The 23,195-nt window shown below is 38.0% G+C and overlaps 1 protein-coding gene across 1 annotated transcript in view; it reads right to left on the reverse strand.

Moving 5' to 3' along the window:
- Positions 1–22,221, reverse strand: part of LOC137989422 (limbic system-associated membrane protein-like) — a 23,192-nt gene extending 971 nt beyond the window's left edge. Inside the window, exons 1-7 of the mRNA XM_068835248.1 lie at positions 21,810–22,221; positions 16,939–17,201; positions 15,748–16,148; positions 14,867–14,897; positions 14,328–14,567; positions 6,292–6,567; positions 226–246 (exon numbers count right to left, since the gene is read on the reverse strand). Of these exons, the coding sequence (XP_068691349.1) occupies positions 226–246; positions 6,292–6,567; positions 14,328–14,567; positions 14,867–14,897; positions 15,748–16,148; positions 16,939–16,999 (1,030 nt within the window). The 5' untranslated portion in view covers positions 17,000–17,201; positions 21,810–22,221. The remainder of the gene's footprint in view (positions 1–225; positions 247–6,291; positions 6,568–14,327; positions 14,568–14,866; positions 14,898–15,747; positions 16,149–16,938; positions 17,202–21,809) is intronic.
- Between the last annotated feature and the right edge of the window lie 974 nt (positions 22,222–23,195).

The following is a 23,195-nucleotide window of genomic DNA, read 5'->3' on the forward strand; positions in this document are numbered from 1 at the left end:
TCCAATACGCCGGATCATTCGCCTTAAAACACTTAGGTCATCCAGCCATACATAATCACTTCCTGGATTCTTGAACACATAAAAAATCCTGTTAAGAACTGCGTGAGTAGACACCCGTGAAGTCCCATCAAGTTTTTGCTCACATACTGATTATTAACAGACTACACGGTGGAATAAAGATCTTTCAAAGGAACAAAGAAGCTCACAGCACTTTAAAAAACCTACCTGGTCTTTGTTCTTGGAGCCCTATCAAAAAAAAGAATTCAGAAAACTCAACTTTTCTTTTCAGTGTATTGTTTTGAGTGAGTTCTCCAACGAAACAGCTATTGCATTAATGAACTCTACAACCATAATTGGCAAACTCTAATCCCAACCCTTTGTTTTTACATATTTATAACTGTTTCCGACCCGAGCAAAAATTCTGTCAGTATAAAGTGAACTCATGGCAATGCTTGAACTAAAACATCTGGACGATGGTGAATGATGGAGAACAAATTGGCAAAACTCCCAGTTATTTTGTGAAATCGTTAAATCGGCTAAAATAATAGGTGTTTCAAAAAGGGATGACCTAAAGTAGCATGACCATGTTGAAAAAATTTCTGCGAAAGCCTCACAGAGAATTTATTTGCTTAGGCAACTTAAGAGAGCTGGTATTGGCCGCATTTCTCTGATTCAATTTTACTCTTGTCCATTTCACTTTTGTATTTTTGGCGGTTCCAGCGCAAACCATTTGCTTCAACACTAAACCATTTCGCTTTTTACTAAACCATTTGTCGTCACGCTAAGCCATTTGGGGTAACGCTATACCGTTTGACATTATGGTAAACCGATCAATGTTATGCTAGACCATTGCAGTTCACGATTAACCATTTACAGATAAAATAAACCATTTCAAACTGCTCTGAACCGTTTGTCACATCACTGAACCAATGCAAGGTAAGCTGGACCGTTTGCCGTTTCACTGAAAATCATGTCAAAGTACGTTGATCCATTCAAGACTTGACTTTGTCATTTTGACAAGGATAATTACACCGGCGGTCTTTGGCACTGACCAATTCTGTGTTAACTGCAATGATTGCATAAGGTGACTGATCCATTTCATTAAACACTTAAGAGTCCCTGCCCGTAATTATCAAACACAACTCGGCAAGGGTCGAAAATTCAATTTCGCTCATATTTTTATGGTAGACAGGCTAGGGCATGACAAAAACTATTGGATAGTTTTTTCGGCAAAATATCCTTTTATTTCAAAGAAATATGCAAATTATCAAATTCCGTTAAAATCGCCATGTCACGCACCATTTTATTAAACAACTTTGAGAGTCTCGCATGGAAAACGACATTATTCTTCCGTCTTTAGAACACTCAAATATTTTTGTGCAATGTTTAAATGTGTGCTTGGTCGATTTTAGTGAATGTTGTGCTGTTGTTTTGGGTGGAAAATGATTAAATTTCGAAGACATGTATTTCATTCACTTAAAAGTACTTCGTAAATATAATTAATTTTCATCATGTGCGAAACCTTCAAATGGATTAAGCTTCTGGTGGTTGAATCGCCGAAGAATGTTCTACAGATTCCTGTAAAAATTTCTTTGGGCAAATGATTGTGAGCGACGCGAGAGCTTTTCAAAGTACGTTAAAAATGCAAATATTTGCCCTTCGTCGTCAAATATCAATTGACGGGTTACACGTAAATCTTAGCATGCGCCACATGACTTGACCCATATTAAGGTGAAATAGACACAGATGATAATTTCGAAATTTTCTAACCTTATTGGCAGTAAGAGACAGGTCCATAGGCCGATTTAACGTGTTTCTTTCACGATTCGTCGCCTTTAATTAAGCGGTCAAAGTTTGCTTCTGTTTAGACAACGTCTAATGCACATCGCCAACTGTCAACGTAATCAGTGCTCGAATATCATGAATCTGTGATCTTCTTTCGCGGCATATAATCATCACTGCATCTACCTAAGTCAACAGCTGCAAAGCAATTCGTGGATAGTTGTTTGCGTTGTATGTACTACACCAAGTTGACCAAAATATTACATTTGATTGCGACCTTTTTTTGCTCCCAAGAGTGTCGGCGCCCGCAGCACAATCTTGCAGCGTTCGTTATTTGGTCGTCACGCAATGCTATCATTTTAGTAGGTAGCTACACCGGTAGGGGTATATAGTAATAATAATAATAAAAAAGTCAAACAAATAAAAAAAATGTAAAACAAATATAAATATTTGATTTCGATATATTCGTATTTTGCTTTCCATATTTTGTATTGGGCACTCTAACATGTAAAATAAGTGAAACAATTTATTGAATCTTCATCCGTTTTTAGTCTGGGCTAGCGTGCAATTCTTTGATTCGCTACGCTACTATCTATTCCACAGTAAAGCTTAAGCGTTTTTATCTCGAAGAAAACGAAGCAAAATATTTTCGCCCACACTAACGTTTAATTTTCCCATTGGTTTCATCTGTCCAAACTAAAACGTTGGAAAACGATAAGAATGAGTTGGACCTAGGATTGTGCACATTTGAAATAAATGTTCAGTTAATACCACTACATTCACAAAGAAGTCCCACCACGCGCTAGCTCTTCCCGGTCTAGTCCAATGTCTCCTTTGTCTTTCGTATGGCTTTCCTTCTCTATCTCTATATCTCTTCGGCCATAAGGCACATAAGGCTTTGACATTCTCTTTCCATCCACTTCGGTTTGCTGCTAAATCTCTGACAGTCGTCCATGATTGCCACCCAGCTACTCGTCTTTCGTCTTCAACCATTCTCCTCCATGTTGTTTTTGGTCGACCTGGTCTCCTCCTCCCCTCTGGCCTCCACTCCAATGCTGTAACACAGTGCTCCTCTCTGTTCTTCCTAGATATATGCCCGATCCAATTCCATCTTCGGCGTCTGATCTCATCACTCGTTCTGTTCACTCCTGTGGTCTCCTGGATTTGTTGGTGCGAGATGGTCCGTGGCCATCTTATTCTCAGTATGCGTTTCATGCATTTGTATTGGAAAGCGTCCAGCTTCTTTGCTTCTGTTTTCGTGAGTTTCCAAGCTTCGCAGCCATACATCAAAACTGCTCTGACAATTGTTTTGAACAATTGAACTTTCGTCTTCCTGCTAATCTCGTTACAGTCCCAAATTCTTCGCAACCTGTAGACAGTTTGTCTGGCTTTACTTAGTCTCTGTTGTATGTCTTTGGTCGCCACGCCTTCTTTATCCAGCAGTGCACCTAGGTACTAGGTTTCCTTCATCAGCTCTGAATTGTTATGGCGGAATCTCACAAAACGCTTCAGGCATTAATTTGTGACATTTTGTTTCCGTGCGGAGATCGGGTGACTTCGAACGCGTAAGAAGAACTGCAAATTGGGGAGAGGCTTGTGAAGATTTGTCAGTTTTAAAAAAATGTCTGTTGTAGAGCGCGCGCAAGATGATGCGTTTGGTACCGGGGTTGGGTAACGGTATGATTACCGGTATGTTGCGAAAAGCAATATGCCACGTCAATATTCTAACATGGCCCCAAGGCTTTCAGGACAAACATTCATATTTGGTGTTGTCTTCTTTGTATCCAGTCTCTTTCGGGAATTTAGAGACAAAAGAAACTTTAAAAAGTTACAATATAATTATCCCTAAAGCCTCAGAGCAAGTAAGAATATTGACTGATATCGAACGTGGCCTATTTGAGTAAAAAAAAAACTTTGCAAAAGACGCACAAAAGTCTCCGACTGTCGCGAGAGTATTCGAAAACAAATTCTGCGAAGTTGAAAGTTTAAGCCGAAAGTGTTACGCAATGTAGGTAGCGGGTCGCGTAAGAGATGACAACAGGAGACAACTCAGAAGACAAAGGGAAAATAGTCATTCTTTATATTCTTTTATTTACTCTCTTCCCACTCAACAAGATTTTGTGCTCAAATTGGTTACGTATATATCAGGATAGAAATTGCCCTACCCCAACCCTCTAAGCTGGGATGACAGCATTGCGTGACAAACATGTGACGAACCGCTGCGAAGTATTCAAGGTCAAGCAGCAATCGTTCAGATGTGGTAGTATTTTGGTGCTGTGCGAAGTAAGCAACTATCCACAAATGACTCAGCCGTTGCTGAGTTAGATGCCGTGGCGATCAGATGCGCCGGAATATGGTATTTGACCATTAAATACGATGACAGTTGGCGATGTAGATCAGACATTGTGTAAACAGAAGGAAACTGTACTGCTTTATATGTGCCGAATCGCGGGAAAAACACGTTAAATCGGCTTTTGGATCTGCCTTATGCAGCAAATAAGGTTAGAGCATTTCAAAATTATCATCTCTGTGTCTATTTCAAGTTAATATGGGTCAAGTCATGTGGCGCATGCTAAAATATATGGGTAACCAGTCAATTGATATTTGACGACGGAAGGGCAAATATTTGCATTTTTAACGTACTTTGAAAAGCTCTCGCGTCGCTCACAATCATTTGCCCAAAGAAATTTTTACAGGAATCTGTAGACCATTCTTCTACGATTCAACCAGCAGAAGCTTAGTCCATTTGAAGGTTTCGCACATGATGAAAATTAACTATATTTACGAAGTACTTTTAAGTGAATGAAATACATGTCTTCGAAATTTAATCATTTTCCACCCAAAACGACAGCACAACATTCACTAAAATCGACCAAGCACACATTTAAACATTGCACAAAAATATTTGAGTGTTCTAAAGACGGACGAATAATGTCGTTTTGCATGCGAGACTCTCAAAGTTGTTTAATAAAATGGTGCGTGACATGGCGATTTTAACGGAATTTGGTAATTTGCATATTTCTCTCAAATAAAAGGATATTTTGCCGAAAAAACTGTCCAGTAGTTATTGTCATGCCCTGGCCTATCTACCATGAAAATATGAGCCAAATCGAATTTTCGACCCTTGCCGCGAAATTAAGAATTTGTCTGATTTTTACAGGCAGCCACTCTTAACCACTCGTGTTTTCACTGAATCAATTCACCAAGGGTATCTACACAGTTTGTGAATCGTCTAAACCATTTAATGTTTGTTTATTTTATTTCACTAAAGGTGACTTGTCCATTTGTGTTTTAAATACATCTTTTCAAATTCTGATAAAACGTTCTACAAAGGACAATTAAACCATTCCGGTTTATTCTTAAGCATTAACTAGGCTTGTATTTTTGGCGGTGACGGCTGCCAATAGCTTTTTTCAGTTGCAAATTGCAAGAAACAAATCATGTAATTAGTTATCATTATCATTATTATTATTACCCTTATCATTATTATTATTATTATTATTATTATTATTATTATTATTATTATTATTATTATTATTATTAGGAATAAATGTGTTGATTGAACTTAGCCGACAACAAATTTTGGTGTTCCAGGAGTGTTCTTTGCATGTTTGTTGTAACACATATGCCAGACAGTAAGGTTCTTGGCGGGTAGCTGGGCGTCTCTGCAGGATTTAAAACCTCTTGGCTGGCCATGAATTGGTCAGTGTAACATCTCACTCGAGATGGGCTCATCTCGTACGGTGAGCCCAAAAGAAGGAATTTTTGGTCGTTTGATGAAATATGGTTAAGGACGTGCATGAAAGAGCAAATTCTTTTAATTTTTAATACTGTCTTGTAGCTCTGGTACAGTCTCGCTAAAACTCGTTTTCAGAAAAGTTGAGAAAAACAAAAACTGTTCAAGCAAAGGCTAAACTAGAATCCGAAGTGAAACCGGGACAAAGGGCCGTTGAAAAGAGTGCAAATCACTCGCCTTTGGTTCTTGAAATGAAAAGCTTTTTATTTCATCAGGAACCCGATAGCTCGAATAGCCGGTCTAGCGTTCAAAAAGAAAATCATATTGAGAGCCGTTGTGGATATCAATTATTGCATTGCCTCATTTTTGAAAGAGATATAATTTCAAATTAATATTCTTCAGCAATTAACATTTATTCACCGAGGTGAAAGTGAATAATCTCTGATGGAATAATTGGGTATAAAAAACTTCACAGTAGTGTTAGGCCTCACTCGAACTTGGAATCATTACTGATTAGTTTTAAAGTATACCACGCAAGTTGAATAATTTGCTCCAAGATCACCGTAGAGAAACGGGAAGCCATTTTGTTTTTCTCTGTTTCCTCAGAGGTGAATAGCAAGTATTCCTCTCCGAGCTAGCCAATCAGAATGCACGGAAAACACCATTCACTTGTGCATGGTTTTTACTGAAATATAATATTCCATATAGTAAGGCCCAAAACTAGAAGTAACTTTAGGGATTACAGTCTGTTCTAGTGAAGTTTTTTGACTTACCTGTTTCGCGGTACACGTTGAATGTCAATGCGTCCCATCCTATTCTGTTCCTCGCAGTGCACACAAAGCGAGCAAATTCTTCTTCACCTGCATGATGCAGAGTCAAAATACTCGAATTCCCTGAACTAATAAAACCAGAGCTGATAATGTCGGAGTTCTTGTACCAAACAAACTGCGGTGTAGGACTTCCATCTGCCTCACACCTAAGTCTTTTCTTAGTTCCCTTATTCACAGTTAAGGAGACAACCTTGGGTGACGCAAGTATGCTGGGTGCATCTGGAAAAGATGACAGTCAACGTTATTTACTCTTTGTTAAAGTTTTTATTCACATGATGGTTTAATACCGAAACTTAATTTGGGTGGAGAATTAATGATCAGGCGAAATTCTTACTTGCTAAACTTAGGAGGTAGCGTTGGCGCAGTGGAGAGAACACGCGCCTCACCTCCCACCAATGAGGCCCGGATTCGATTTCCCGACTTGGCATCGTAGTGGGTCGAGTTTGTTTGTTCTCTACTTTGCTTCAAGAGATTTTTCTCCCAGTACTCTGGTCAGTTTCCCTTCTTCTTAAAAAAACAATCAATTTGAATTAAATTGATGTGATTTCTATGTTCAGTTTCCCCAATCACACACTGTAGTTTCCTAGCGATATAGAAGTCTTAAATGAAGTTCATACTATTACAACTATCGATCTCTTTCGCAAACGCTTAAATTTCGCTGTTATGGCCAACTCTCAATTCGGTTTCGTCATTTTGAGTAAGTGGAAATTGAAAAAAAAGATAACTCTTCCGCTCGAAATTAAGAATGGAATCTAATTAAGAGCCATTTTCCGAGAAAATCGAAAATCGCAAGACACTCGTAGAAAAATCGATTTTTTTTTTCTTTTGCCAAAACATCCCTTTTAGTGACCTAATTCAAGAAAAAATAGTTTTGGGTTCAAGCGATTCATTGTACGGGAGAAATAACAAAAAGTTTGAAAAATCGATTTATGGCTGGTTTTTCGCGCTTAAAAACAACAGAATCCGACCTCAACTTCGAGAAAACGGTGAACGCATAAGAAACAATCCCTAACATCGAAACTTCAGGCGAATATTATTTCGTTCTTAATCTTTGAAGCCCTAAAAGAAAATTTGAAGAAATAAGTTTTTTACATTTACAATCGACAAGTTTAAAAGGACATATTTGTGTCTCTTGAAATGTTAGAAAATGAAAGCGAACTTTAACTGTTGAAAAAACCCTCTGGTATATGCCGCTTCCTAGTAAAACCCATATAGAATAAAGCCTTGGCTATTGAAGTAAATTACGGGAAAGTTTTAGCTCTGGGAATTAAATACAGCCCTGACACTGGAGTAAGCAATTTGAGAATTTCACTTAATAAAATGTATTCAAATTAGACGGCCCGCTGAAGGAATTCATACTAAACAAAGTTTAGTGCAAAAGGACTACTTACTGTTGCTAGTAATATGTTTTTACAGTGAAAATGTTATTTCTAGCTTTTAGCTGTGTTGGTGAGAGCCGTAAATAACTTTTTATATGACGACTGAAAAACGTTTGTTCAGCCACATTGCCGCAGCGAAATCATTGAAACTGTCATCGCTTGATGAAACTCCGTTACCACAATGGTAAAATAGTTTTCTTCAGGGGGAAAAAGCAGAATTAAAATGCATTCGAAACCGTTTACTTCGATTTTGAATTTGTTTAGTTAAGATTTCAAGCCACCACAAGGTCTCATGACTTCTACTGACCCACGAGTCGGTTACATATGCCAAGGTCACGTTAGCAAACTGTCACGAAATACTCAATAGCTTCTGTTTTCGGTCTTTGTTTTGTTGGTAAAAAATACATACAATTTTCACAGAACAGACCTTCTTGCTTAATTTGATTTATATATTTGTATTGGTCCAGACACATGCATATGCTGACTTGTTGTAAAAGACATTCATCACAGTTTTTGATTCAGAGTGAAGGTATAATATTTCCCAAAATATTTCAAACACAAATGTTTCCTTAATAAGTTCGTTATTCCCGAATTTACCACCTTGCAACAATCCCTACAGCAAAATAAAAAAGCATAAAATTCAACTTTATAGCTTGCTATAGTTTTGTTTCGGATTTGTTTTTTATCATTTTTCCTCCGAAACCAGGATCCCTAGCCAGGTAACTAGAAATTCTCAGTTTCATTTAGAGCTTGTTCACAACACAACTTCAAACTTGAGTGTGCTTATCGCATCCTTGAAACCTTCGAGACCTCCTCAAAATTGTTGAAAAGCCTATTGAGGCTAATAATAATCTTTGAGTTAAATTTGACCAATTCACGCAGGGAGCGCGAGAAAAAGAGAACCACTCCGCAGGGCTGAATACGCGATGTGGAGTGTTATAAAATTCCACATTCTCGCGCGTAACGCTTTCTCTAGAGACCTCTAGAAATGTTGTTTAGTGAAGAAAAACAAAGTTATCTTTGGTTAACTCAGAGAACTTGCAGAAATACCTCCAGCCTGCATAGCAGGCGTTTATCAGGGGCACCCAACGACGGTTTCCCCCCGAATTATTTTGAAAAGACTTTTTAGGCTATCCAGAGTACTTTTAGATCTCTAGAAATGTTTTCTAAGTGGCGCTAAGAAATTTATATTTGTTCGGTTAGGGTATCGGGCATCCTAGGGTAACTTGAGTCTTTTCGAAGTTACGAGGGCTTCAGTGTTATTTTCCCGAACATTTTAGCAGCAATTCAAAGTTTTCCGAAAGTGATAGTTTTTCGGTTCCTTTCTGCATGGCATTTTCGATTCCGAAAATTTTAGGCTTCCTTTCTCTACGAAAAACAACCTAACCTGAGGAGTGAAATGGGAAAAATGAACTTCAGAAAATCGGAGGGAATTTATTACATAAGCTCCGAAAATTGTGTACATGAATGGAACGGTCATCTAGAAATTTTTAGCCTTCCTCAAGCTATAGAAAATCCTAGGCAATGTTTGCTTCTCCGAACAGATATTTCACAGGGTGCCCCTGCTTTATGAGCTAGGCTAGGCGAAAGCGGCATTTTGCGCGAGGCGCGAAACTCGACGAGAGGAGGAAAAAATAAAGCTTTATCTTTTTTATCCCTCGTCTCGCGCTTCGAACTCGTTTCGCGCTTTGAGCAAATGCCGCGTTCGCCTCGCTTGGCTCATAAAGCACCTGTTATGCAGGCTAGAATACCTCTTCACATTAATAAGATAAGGTGTCATTGATTTGTTAGAGCGGGGAGAGACATTTATAACGTGCAAATAGTTACGAACTGAAAGGTAACTGACTGATTTGTAACAAGGACTCAGCCTGACAAACAAGAAATGATCTCACTCTCCGAAAAGGAACGCTCTTTTAAACATAAACAAACTTCAAAAATAAGCAAAGAAAGCAAAACAATGAACAAAATAGATTTTTTCTTGACTTAGTTATTCCGGCGAGAACAAATGGTGAATGATTCACTTCTGGAAGCAGCCTCTGAGGAGAAGTGAGAACACCGTTTAGGCAGAACTCTGCACTTTGTGTACTTTACTAGCCTGTTCACAGACTCTCTTCATTTTTAGATGCACGTATAAAAAAAGCGCGTTCCGCCCTCTCTCACGGGCAATCGCTTATCTTGTGCGCGCACCAAATTCCCAAAACAGAAAAAACGTCTGTGAGCAGCATTTCGTAATACTAGACGGGAATAATTCAATTAAAATGAAATCGTAGAGGCACCTGCAATAGTAAGTTGCGAGACACTTCGTGACAATATATGAATTTTATTCCAGGAGCATTTGACCTGGAAATGTTATATTAATATTGTTCCCAGAGTCGAATATTTCTACACTGATGATCTATAAACAGACGTAGGGTTGTACATTTTTTCATTGGGACAGCTGTAATTGTTTCTTAATCTGTTTACAATGTGTACAAAGTATAGTACGTACAGTCGTATGTGACAAGCTAGCGTGACCAATCTCTGCGCGTTTGTTAAATTATGCGTCATATGATCTTGTTATCCCGTCTAGTATCTGATTTGTTCGCTCAATAAGAGTAATACTCACCTTGTTAAGTGTGTGGTTTGAGCAGTGGTTAATTTTCATCATTGTATGTTATTTTCGGACCAAAACATAATCGGGTTTCATTATTACAGAAGCGTCTGATGACGCGTAATAAGCGCTGCGTGGGAAGTGTTTAGATAGCTCAAGCGCTGAAGTTGCTGGACACATTTTGGTCGAAATCAGTTATGGATGAGTTGCCACAAACAGATTAAGAGATGGATTTAACTTCTCTCACAACAAGCAATGGTAAGTTGTTCGTTCAACAAAACTTTGCGTTAAAAATATGAATTCATTCAGCGGGCCGTCTAATTTGCATACGTTTTATTTAGTCAGATACTCAAATTGCTTACTTTAGTGTGAGAACTGTATTGGATTCCCAGAGCTAAAACTTTCCAGTAACTTAGTTCAATAGCCAAGGTTTTATTCTATATGGGTTTTACAAGGAAGCGGCATATACCAGAGGGCTTTTACAACAGTTAAAGTTCGCCTTCATTTATTAACATTTCCAGAGATACAAATTTGACCTTTTTAAACTTGTCGATTGTAATTGTTAAAAACTTCTTTCTTCATATTTTCTTTCATAAAATTAAAGAGTAAGTATGTAATAATTCTCGGCTGAAGTTTTAATGTTAGGGATTGTTTCTTATGCGTTCAACGTTTTCTCGAAGTTGCGGTCGGATTCCGTTGTTTTGAGTACGAAAAACCAGCAAAAAAATCGATTTTTCAAACTTTTAGTAATTTCTCCCGTACAATGAATCCCTTGAACCCAAAACTATTTTTTCTTGAATTAGGGTACTAAAAGGGATGTTTTGGCAAAAGAAAAAAAAATTCGATTTTTTCACGAGTGTCTTGCGATTTTCGATTTTCTGGGAAAATGGCTCTTAAATTCTTGAAAACAAAAAAAGGACAGAGAAACTATGAAGAGAAACTATGAAGACCCACAGCTACGAAAATTTTGACTCCCCTCACTTAGGCCCAAGGAGTTTTTTCTCTACCATGAAAGGTCTTTAAAGAAACCAACATTTCGCCAAGTGGCATTTTTGGGGTTACACTCTTTTCAGTTTCATTTTATAATAATCTAATTTATGAGAATATCGAGGCTGAAATTTGCGAAATTTTAAGATTATTTTAAGAATAAACCAGAGCCTGAGATTGGAAATGGATATAATTTTGTGTGGTGCAAATTTGTAATTACAATACAATTCAATGTTTTTAACTAAACAGTATAAAATTCTTTCTTTTTCCAAAGAGTAAAGGATTGTTTCTTTTAAAGCCAAATCGGCCGAGTGTCGTTAGACACGACGACATCAAAAGCGACGGAGCATGTGCGCAATGTAACACGATACAGATCCAGACACCAAACTATTGTAATTGATACCCCAAATATCTTCTAAACTCGAAATGTCATACGCTGTAATCTAAGAATATACACAAGAGTATTCTTAGCTTAAAATCGGCAAACAAATAAAAATATTCAACCTTGGCAGGAAAGACAATATTCTTATTAAAACAAAAAAAGAGTGTAGGTATTTTATTGGGTATTTCATTGGGATCTTTCAACAAAGGCATCGATTCTTTGTTTGATAGTTCATTCTTATTCATTATTATTATTTTTTTAATGAATTGCAAAGAAAACTGAACCAAAGCATCAGTGTTAAATGCTTTGGAAAGTAAGCTGTCCTATTCTCGAAACTAAAAGGCTGACGAAAGTGAAAGGCTGAACGAATTCAAGAAACACAGAGACCGTCCTTGGCATCTCCAACCCAGTTGGGGAACAGTCACCTTAATTTGCCTTAAATTTATGTTTCACCCAATTGTAGGTTTGGGTAAGAATTGCCACGATGAAATTTGACGCTGATGACGTTTCATTTTGATGAAAAAAACCTAAGTCAAGGTAAATCGTAATTTGCGCGTTTTATTGGTAACTATGTTGAGGAGGTAGTTTATGTGGCCCAGTGATTAGGGTGCTTGTCTTGAGATCCGGAGATCCCAGGTTCACGACCCGGACCACTGGTTGAATTTGATGTTCAACCAACTTCTGGGCTGCACTTGAAAATAGCCAACTGGTTTGCCTCCGGCAAACTGGGATGATCTCTCAAAACGTTCTTGTTCTGTTCTGTTGTTTCATTGATTTCGTTTCATTGCCAGTGAAACCCTGCTGAAAAGCCCCTGTGGGGAGTGGTCGATAGGTATGTTGAAGGAAGAAAACCACCACGCAGGCAAAAAGCCTCGTTGTGAACTATGGAAAACAACCTCAACTTCATAATATGTTTCTTTTTTCTCTCGAGCGTTACACTTATTTCCCACAAAATTGTTGGTCAGCTGATTGTCATGCCGTATTTTCTTAGATCACCAGCACTGAATCCAGTCAAGATTAAAATGGATCTTGATTTCGTCATAGATGGAGTAACTGATTAATGCTATTTGTGTGTCAAATGATATTTTCTGGAAGTTTCGAACTTCGATTCACCATGAAACAGGAATGCCAGTGAGGAATTCATCAAATTATACCCATAAAACTTGCAAAATTAAGTACGTGAGATGCAAGGATTTTTTTGCGCATTCCTATCTTTTGACGTGTTTTAAAGATTGACTTGAAGAAGTACTCACACAATACATTGACCGTAGGGATCGCGGAAGTCTTGTTCTAGTTATGGCTCACTGAAACGCATGCGTAATTGCCTTACTGAGATTTGTTCACACTTTCAATGACAAGGACCACGTCACGCACTGTTTGTACGGGAATGTCGTCCTTCAACCAAACAACAACTGGCGTTCCGCCAAAGGCTAGACGACAAGTGATGTTTACATTGTCGCCTTCCACCACTTCCATCGTGATATTTCGAGAATAAGAGCTTTACAGCCAAATCTCAAGGTGCAATACGACTTCATCCGTGCGAAAGTATTTTTATAATCTTCACACATTTGTTAATTCTTCGCGCCAAAAATCGCTTTAAATGCTGTAATTTGCATTATCTGATATGATTTTTCCTGGGTACCGAAGTCATGACTAGTCCGAAACGTCGGATTTTATCTTTTTTATTGTTCGTTTTTACCGTTTGATATTTCCTTTTTTTTCTTTTGTATTTATTTAGTTTTTTTTTTTTTATGGATTAAAAAAAATGAGCTGTGGCATTAGGGTTAAATGCTTTGGAAAGTAAATTGGTCATTTTCTCGAAACTACAGCGCTAAAGAAAGTGACAGGCTGAAAGAATTGAGGAAACATAGAGACCTTCCTTGGCATTTCCAACCCAAGTGATGAACAATCCTCTTTATTTGTCTTGAATTAATGCAACAACCAATTCCAGGTTTGGGTAAGGATTATCACAATGAAATTTGACAGTGATGATGTCGTTTTGTTTTGATAACAAAAATATGTCAACGTGAATCATTATTTACATGTTTTACTTGTAACTATGTTCAGAAAGTAGTGCATCAAGCCCAGTGGTTAGGGCGCTCACCTTGAAACCCGGAGATCCCGGGTTTCAAGACCCAGACCACTGTGGGGAGTGGTCGATTAGGTATGTTGAAGGAGGAATGCCACCATGTAGGCAAAAGGCCTCCCTGTGAACTATGAAAAACAACCTCAACTTGATTCTATGTTTTTTTTTTCTTTTCTTTTTCCTCTTTTTTTTCTCCAGCGTTACACTTATTTCCCACAAAGTCGTTGCTCAGCTGACTTTAAGACCGTATTTTCTTAGCCTGTCAACATCGAGTCCAGTTAAAATTAAAAATGGATCATGATTTCGTCATATATGGGGTGACCGAGTAATACTAATTGTATGTTGAGTCAGATCTCCTCGCGATATTTTCTCGATGTTTCGAATTTCGAAGTAGTTTTCTACATACATTGGGGAACTGGAATGTCAGTGAGGAATTCTTCAAATTAAACTGAACCCATAAAGTAGGCAGGATAAGTACGAGGGATGCAAGGATTGTTTTCGTGGCATTTCCGATCTTTTGATCTGTTTTTAAGATTGACTTGAAGAAGTACTCACACAACACATTGACAGCAGTGATCGCAGACGTCTTGTTCTCATCATGGCTGACTGAAAAGCATGCGTAATTGCCTGACTGAGATCTGTTCACACTTTCAATGACAAGGACCACGTCACGTACTTTTTGTACGGGAATGTCGTCCTTCAACCAAATAACAACTGGCGTTCTGTCAAAGACTAGGCGACAAGTGATGTTTACATTGTCACCTTCCACCACTTCTATTCTGATATTTCGAGAATCTGAATATAGAATTAAAACAGTGTTTTAGACATCCATGTCATTGTCTGGCACAAAATCATCACATTTCTAAAGCATAAACTAGCAGTATTCCTTCGGAGGTTTCAAAGTCCTGGGCTAATAGGGGTCTGCCTTGAGAGTGCAGTTTTTTTCCCTACCCTCCCGGAATGTAAATTTGCGTATAAATGACCTGCAAGACCTGGATACTGTGGTTTAGGCTTCACTCCCCCATATTTAGGTCTGTACTGATTTTATCCCATTTGACTACAAGTTAAGTTTTAAAAAAACTACGAATCCATACTGTCATCTGCTGTTGGCTTGACCGGAGGATCCTGTGGAAAAATGGAACAAAATAAACTACGAAAACAATACTTGGCTTTGATATAAATCACGGACTCCTTCATGCTTTGCCTTCTCTCTCCCTTGCTTCCTCTACTCCCTTTCCTACTTGATGTATTTGAGTATTGTTGCGTTTTGTTTGTGAGTGAAGCAATGCAAACAATATATATATTATAAATTTAGAAACTGTTAGATATTTGTGACAAACAAGAAAAGATTATACGGAGATTTAATAATTCAAAAAGTGAAAAGCACATAAAATGGCTCTTGTTGTTCGCATGTTTCAAACGTCATATATGAACCTCGCCAGGTGTACAAAATGAGTTTCGGAAATTTGATTCCAGAAATTTTTTCTTCACCTGGGATTTTTTGTTCGTATGGAAAGTGACAGAAGAAATGTCAATGGTGTTCGCTTTGGCACCTTTGCCAATAAATGCTCTTTTTGGCATTTCAATGGAGACTGTCGTCTGTATTTTTACAAAAAAATGCAAACATTTCACGTTTTGTACCACCTTGAGGAGTAACTAGCATGTCAAAGCAAATGGAAATTCTGTGAGAAAGCTATTAAAAGAAACACTTGAGGGTGTTTTTGGAGGTTCAGCGAATTCATAACCGAAAAGTTGCATTTAAAGAGAATAAAAGGAAGAAACGCTTCTTTTTCCTGCAAATATGAGGTAATTTTAAGGTAAACAATTTTGCGTACAAAGAAGCTTATAAAATGTCCAGGTTCAAAAGGGACTTTCAAGATTGGATCTATTTCGAGGTTGTCTGCAACTGCTTGATAATCACAGAATTGCTCGATAATCACAGAAAGTTATGTCCTAAACAAGAAGGTTTCCTTACCTCAACTACAAGAGAGAACGGTCCTTGTGACTCAAAACTTGGAGGATGAAGATCGACGCGCACCCGGATCCCGTAATCTCCTGCATCACTGGGCTGAACATTTGTAAGTTGGAAAGCGACAGTGTAATCTCGAGAAATATCACCCGTCCAAAACCAGCGCCATGCCAATGTGCTGTTGACTGTCTGATCATGCATCGTTCCATTTGATTCCAGAGTGATTTTCTTAAGAAATGACTCTACGAAGTGATAATTCTTATTCCACGTACCGAACCACACCTCCAAGTCCTCTTTCTTTTCCTCAGCAGTAAGAATCAAATTCCATGTCAACGTTACGTTAGATCCAATAAAAGCAACAGTGGTTTTGTCGTTCCCAAATTGTAATCCGTGTAAAAAATCAAAAACTGAAAATAAAAAACAAGGTTTCAGGGCGTGTCACAGCATAAAATCAAGGTTTCAAGGCGCTTCACAGCGTCAGAGGCAAATAAAATTTGTATCATATTCCCTCCGAAGACAGAAATTAGTCGCACCATATTCAACAACGATTTTACGTTGGTTATAAGTGAAAAGAACGTTTCTGTGTTGTTTTCGAAGCGCATTACTTCTGATCTTTTTTGGCGACTGTGAGTGGACGTTTTCCTAAATCGCAAAAATTGTGCACTGAAAGGTGTCCAAATTAAGGAATTAAGGAGATCCTTTGCTTATTATCAATTGTTTTCTCTCTCTTTTTTTTTGTTTTGTTTTTTTTTTTTGCACAAATATTCTAGATTCCCAAATATGCTAGATTCAAGGAGGAGGCACTGCGGCCCAGTGGTTAGGGTGCTTTCCGTGAGATCCGGACTTCCCGGGTTCAAGAATGGTTCTGACGGCTCGTTGAATTTGTTCCCGGTAGTCCCTGGTTCAACTTCCCGGCCGCACTTGTAAATTGCCCACCGGGTTGCCTCCTGCCCATTTGGATTCTTAACAGTCGTTGTTGTTATTGTCGTGTTCTGTTGTTTCGTTGATTGTGTTTCATTGGCCCTGAAAAGCTTCTTTGGGAAGTGGTCAATTAAGTATGTATTGTATGGCATAAGACGTTTTCTGGTTTAAAGTCTCAGTGGAAATAATTTTAAAAACATACGAAAAACATCTATTCAAGCATCACTTGAATGTAATAACGACTTTAGAGCAGTGATCGTAATTAACTGTACTTACAAAACAAAGGAATCAGCAAACTGCATGTAAAGTTGATGTAACGGAAAACACCTCGAATCATCTCGTCTGGGATGTCGTTAAGGTGCTGTTGGGTTTTTGTCCCGTTAGGAACGAGTTAGTCCTTGGTTCTTTCTGCACAGATGGATGTACAAATCAGATACGAGCTGCAACCGTGCCAGTGACTAATGGCTGCTACAATCAAAATTTGCAATGCTGGAAACTTGTCAATACAATGGATACAAACGTTAACGTCCAAGCATACTCTGTAGAGAAAAACGAGAGAAAAACTTTGCAAGTTTACAACTTGAAAGTTGTCCAAACAACAGTTTCATAGTCGAAAATGGAATTCGAATCAGAAAACAATATTTTGTTTCCTTATTGTTTCAGATACAAACCGTATGGACATGCACAATGATAGACGTAGCTTCCTTCTCCCTGGTTGGGCTGACTAGAAGAGATGTATACTGAAAACTCTACTCGGTTTCATTTTGACCCGCGAATGGGACCAGCAAACCAAAGGTCCGTGAAAACCCCCCAATCAATGTCTATAAGCTGTAGACAAGAAAGGCAGGAAGCAGTGCGGCCCAGTGGTTGGGACACTTCCCTTGAGATCCGGAGTTCCCGTGTTCAAGACTCCTTGTGGCGACTCCTTGAATTTACTTCTGGTAGCCACTGGTTCAACTTCCCGGCCTGACTTGTAAATAGCCGACTGGTTTGCCTTCGGCCAGTTGGGATTCTTAACAGTTGTTGTTGTGTTCGTTGACTGTGTTTCATTGGCCCTGAAAACCCCATAACCCCATACATGGAGTAGTCAATTAAGTATGTATTGTAAATGCACTGATCACGCCGTCGGTGAAAAACACTCTTTAATCCAAGATGTCAGTTTTTTAAAGCGTTCCTGTTTGGCCAGTCTTTATGTTATGATAATGAAAATTAACAGCAATTTAACGTTCCTTAAATGTCAAAAAAGTATTATTTTGTCTAAACGTTATTTTCTTTGTGATACGTAAGGAAGTTCTATTCTAGAGGCTTAAAGACACACGCTCTGGCTTTTGCGAGGATCTTCCAGGACACTGTAAATTCTTCGCTTTTTTTCTTCAGTTCCCAAGAAAAAGAACGAAGAATTTACAGTGTCCCGGAAGATCCTCGCAAAAGCCAGAGCGTATTCAAACCTCAGTAAACCATGTAATTTATGTATCGAAGATAAATATTTTATTATAACGAATCCCCAAATGGCGACGCTGAACAAGCGCAACGAACTGGTTTCAACTTGCAGACACCGTAGAAATTACATTCTTAAATACAATTGAATTGTAACCGAACGGCCAATCATAAGGGCGCGCATGTATCTTTCAAATTTTCAAATGCGCTTCTCTCGCGATAACGGACAAATAATGTCGTGTGATTATGTTGAGAAGTGATGTAAACCTTAACGATGCTTCAGTGTGTATGGAGCTTAACTGAAGAGTGGATCAACGTTTGTTGGTCTACGAGACAGAACTGTATTAAAATCTATATGTACTCATATCGAGTAGACTACCGCTCCTTATCTCTAGAGCACTCTTCTGGAATCAACAGTGAAACCTAAAACTTCAAGGGATAAAAATTTGATCATAGCAGCACTTTAAAGTGGTGAAACTGGTTCCAGTCACCTTAAGAAAAGTGGTCGGAAATAGATTTGCCATTTGCAATTGTGGATAAGGCAAAAAGCAAACTGATCTCCAGTCTGTGCACGTTCTTACTTTTGAAATCGGATTAGGATTGAGTGCTGACTTTTTTAATCCTTTAAATCTTGAATTAAATGAAAATTATCCATCAAAACATGGCATCTCATAGGATACGGCGATGCGGATCCGGTAACTCCCTAAAATCCGCATCCTCCCAATAAAACACGAGAAATGTCTGATATTAGAGATAAAGCAGCAGCTTACCATCCTCACAAACATAAAAGCCAAAGAGATTGCCTATTTTGAAAAGCTTATTTTTCCTGAACATTGAAGTCAACATGCCGTTCGGTTCGCAAGATGAAAGGTCGTAAGTAGTTTCCACGCATTTTTCTCAATAAGCCTGGACACTAGTTCAACCGTGTTGTAAATTAAAATTTCATAACATACCCTGGGATCGAAAAAAAAAAATCTTGTCGCAACTACAAGATACATGAAAATTCAGTCGCAAGTTATAATCGCAAATTAAATTGTATCATTTATAATCGTAGTGAAAATAGGAAAAAAAGTGGTGAAAGATCAGGGGAATGGATCGCGGTCCAACCACATTACAATTTTGTCCTATATGTCCAAATCGAAACAAAATTCAGGACGAGAAACAAAATAAATTTTAATCGGTTTATTCATTTTAGCAAAATGCAACTGTTAACCTTTTAATTTCAACGGCGAAAGCTGGTCGCAATTTGGCCACTCCTCCAGATATTTTAATCGCAAAGGCAAAAAAAATAAAATAAATAATAATAATAATAATTAAAAATAAATAAATAAATAAAAAATCAGTCGCTCATTGGTCGCAATTTCGAGTCCTGATTTACCATAGGCATGTAAATACATGGATTATAATTATTATTACTATTTTTTAAATTGTTTTATTTTCGCTGCAAATTTCCGCATAATCAACGCATCTTTACGTATAATATGGCCAAAAATATCCGCACAATCTTTAGTTTTTAGTCCTCATCCTATATTAAGAAGCCCAGCGAAAAACAATTTTCTTGTCTTTGGTTGGCTCTTTTGCAGATGTTCACAACCAGCTAAGGCACAAGGAATTAGAAAAGTCGGAAGAAAATTTTTACATGCTTTTTTTTAAGAATCAGGTTATTTTCTCGGATAGAAATCAAAATAATCCAAGCACCAAAGCACGTGCTGTCGGCTAAAAGTAATCTTTACGCATTATTCTTTATCAACAGTTATCGAAGGGGCAGCATTGATGTATAGATCAAGCAGAGAGACTACCGATTAGGTATAAGATATAGATTGCAGAACTGCAGACATGCAGCCTGACAACAAAAAAGCCCATTTGTCAAATACGTACTGATGAAACTTGATAACAACAGACACATACTTACGATGTGTCAAGCCCGTAAATCGCCTAACCGACTAGCTTTCTTTCCATGCGGCCACTTCTCTTAAAAAATTAACAACTTTGTATTTGCATAATTGGAACGAAAATTCTAGATGTTATGGTTGTTTTGCACTCTAAAATTCTTCTTGGGGCTAAAATATTGTGCATCAATCAACACTTTTCTTCCCCTGAAAAACAATCTTCAAGGTCAAGTGTTAAAAATGTCTATTCTCGGCCTGGGATTCTTGGAAAAGCGATTGTGGGGACTATGGTAAGTTAAACATCGAGAACATTAAAAATTTAGCTAAATATATTTGACGGGAAGTAAAACATACCTATTAAATTTCATTAAATATCCAAACTGCAATCTGCAGTCTTTAGTCTGTAATTTACTGACCACAAAACAGAAACAAACAAAAAAATGTTCTCAATACTGCAGTGAACTTATTGTTTTAAAATTTGATGCTTTGTATCACTAAATTAAACTAGTTTCTCTCTCACTAGCCTAGCGGCTGGCGAAAATATGCAAATGTTGATAAGCGCAGGCGAAAAGCACCAAAGGAGAATCGTCTTTTGAGACACTCAAACGTCACCTAAACCGTTTATGAGCTCAGTGGCTATATGTCAAGTGATTGTCGAAATTGTGTTTCAAAACAACTACTGTATGTCAACTTACCTTAATATCGCAAAATGATCCAGGAAACAATAAATTTGGACCACATTCCTTCCATGATCGAATAGATAGCTCTCACTTACCCAGAGTCCTTGGGCTTTTTGGTCAGCGGGTGAGCCATATAAGGCTGGAACGTTACCAACCTTATGACACATATCAAGCCCCGACCAACCATATCAGGCCCCAGCAAACAGCAGGATTTCTCGGTCATATTTAACACTTTTTGGCCTCCGTACCGTCAGTAAAAGTCACGATGATCAACAGTTCGATGATCAACAAAATGAAAATTAATTCTTAATCCCAAAGCGGCTGTGTTTCATTTTTTATCATCATATCAGATATCGCGTCGCAAATTCGCTCGACATGACCTCTGCTCCGTAGTTAATGGTTGTCACGTCTGAAGATGTTAAATGTGACAAGATGCATATTATTAAATTTCGCTACAAGAAAAATGCATTCTGTGGAAACAATACAGACAAAATGTAACTCTTTAAGAGCCATTTTCCCAGAAAATCGAAAATCGCAAGACACTCGTGAAAAAATCGAATTTTTTTTTCTTTTGCCAAAACATCCCTTTTAGTACCCTAATTCAAGAAAAAATAGTTTTGGGTTCAAGGGATTCATTGTACGGGAGAAATTACTAAAAGTTTGAAAAATCGATTTTTTTGCTGGTTTTTCGTACTCAAAACAACGGAATCCGACCGCAACTTCGAGAAAACGTTGAACGCATAAGAAACAATCCCTAACATCAAAACTTCAGCCGAGAATTATTACATACTTACTCTTTAATTTTATGAAAGAAAATATGAAGAAAGAAGTTTTTAACAATTACAATCGACAAGTTTAAAAAGGTCAAATTTGTATCTCTGGAAATGTTAATAAATGAAGGCGAACTTTAACTGTTGTAAAAGCCCTCTGGTATATGCTGCTTCCTTGTAAAACCCATATAGAATAAAACCTTGGCTATTGAACTAAGTTACTGGAAAGTTTTAGCTCTGGGAATCCAATACAGTTCTCACACTAAAGTAAGCAATTTGAGTATCTGACTAAATAAAACGTATGCAAATTAGACGGCCCGCTGAATGAATTCATATTTTTAACGCAAAGTTTTGTTGAACGAACAACTTACCATTGCTTGTTGTGAGAGAAGTTAAATCCATCTCTTAATCTGTTTGTGGCAACTCATCCATAACTGATTTCGACCAAAATGTGTCCAGCAACTTCAGCGCTTGAGCTATCTAAACACTTCCCACGCAGCGCTTATTACGCGTCATCAGACGCTTCTGTAATAATGAAACCCGATTATGTTTTGGTCCGAAAATAACATACAATGATGAAAATTAACCACTGCTCAAACCACACACTTAACAAGGTGAGTATTACTCTTATTGAGCGAACAAATCAGATACTAGACGGGATAACAAGATCATATGACGCATAATTTAACAAACGCGCAGAGATTGGTCACGCTAGCTTGTCACATACGACTGTACGTACTATACTTTGTACACATTGTAAACAGATTAAGAAACAATTACAGCTGTCCCAATGAAAAAATGTACAACCCTACGTCTGTTTATAGATCATCAGTGTAGAAATATTCGACTCTGGGAACAATATTAATATAACATTTCCAGGTCAAATGCTCCTGGAATAAAATTCATATATTGTCACGAAGTGTCTCGCAACTTACTATTGCACGTGCCTCTACGATTTCATTTTAATTGAATTATTCCCGTCTAGTATTACGAAATGCTGCTCACAGACGTTTTTTCTGTTTTGGGAATTTGGTGCGCGCACAAGATAAGCGATTGCCCGTGAGAGAGGGCGGAACGCGCTTTTTTATACGTGCATCTAAAAATGAAGAGAGTCTGTGAACAGGCTAGTAAAGTACACAAAGTGCAGAGTTCTGCCTAAACGGTGTTCTCACTTCTCCTCAGAGGCTGCTTCCAGAAGTGAATCATTCACCATTTGTTCTCGCCGGAATAACTAAGTCAAGAAAAAATCTATTTTGTTCATTGTTTTGCTTTCTTTGCTTATTTTTGAAGTTTGTTTATGTTTAAAAGAGCGTTCCTTTTCGGAGAGTGAGATCATTTCTTGTTTGTCAGGCTGAGTCCTTGTTACAAATCAGTCAGTTACCTTTCAGTTCGTAACTATTTGCACGTTATAAATGTCTCTCCCCGCTCTAACAAATCAATGACACCTTATCTTATTAATGTGAAGAGGTATTCTAGCCTGCATAACAGGTGCTTTATGAGCCAAGCGAGGCGAACGCGGCATTTGCTCAAAGCGCGAAACGAGTTCGAAGCGCGAGACGAGGGATAAAAAAAGATAAAGCTTTATTTTTTCCTCCTCTCGTCGAGTTTCGCGCCTCGCGCAAAATGCCGCTTTCGCCTAGCCTAGCTCATAAAGCAGGGGCACCCTGTGAAATATCTGTTCGGAGAAGCAAACATTGCCTAGGATTTTCTATAGCTTGAGGAAGGCTAAAAATTTCTAGATGACCGTTCCATTCATG

This window comes from Montipora foliosa, unplaced genomic scaffold (genome assembly GCF_036669935.1).
Source record: "Montipora foliosa isolate CH-2021 unplaced genomic scaffold, ASM3666993v2 scaffold_458, whole genome shotgun sequence".
Lineage (NCBI taxonomy): Eukaryota > Metazoa > Cnidaria > Anthozoa > Scleractinia > Acroporidae > Montipora > Montipora foliosa.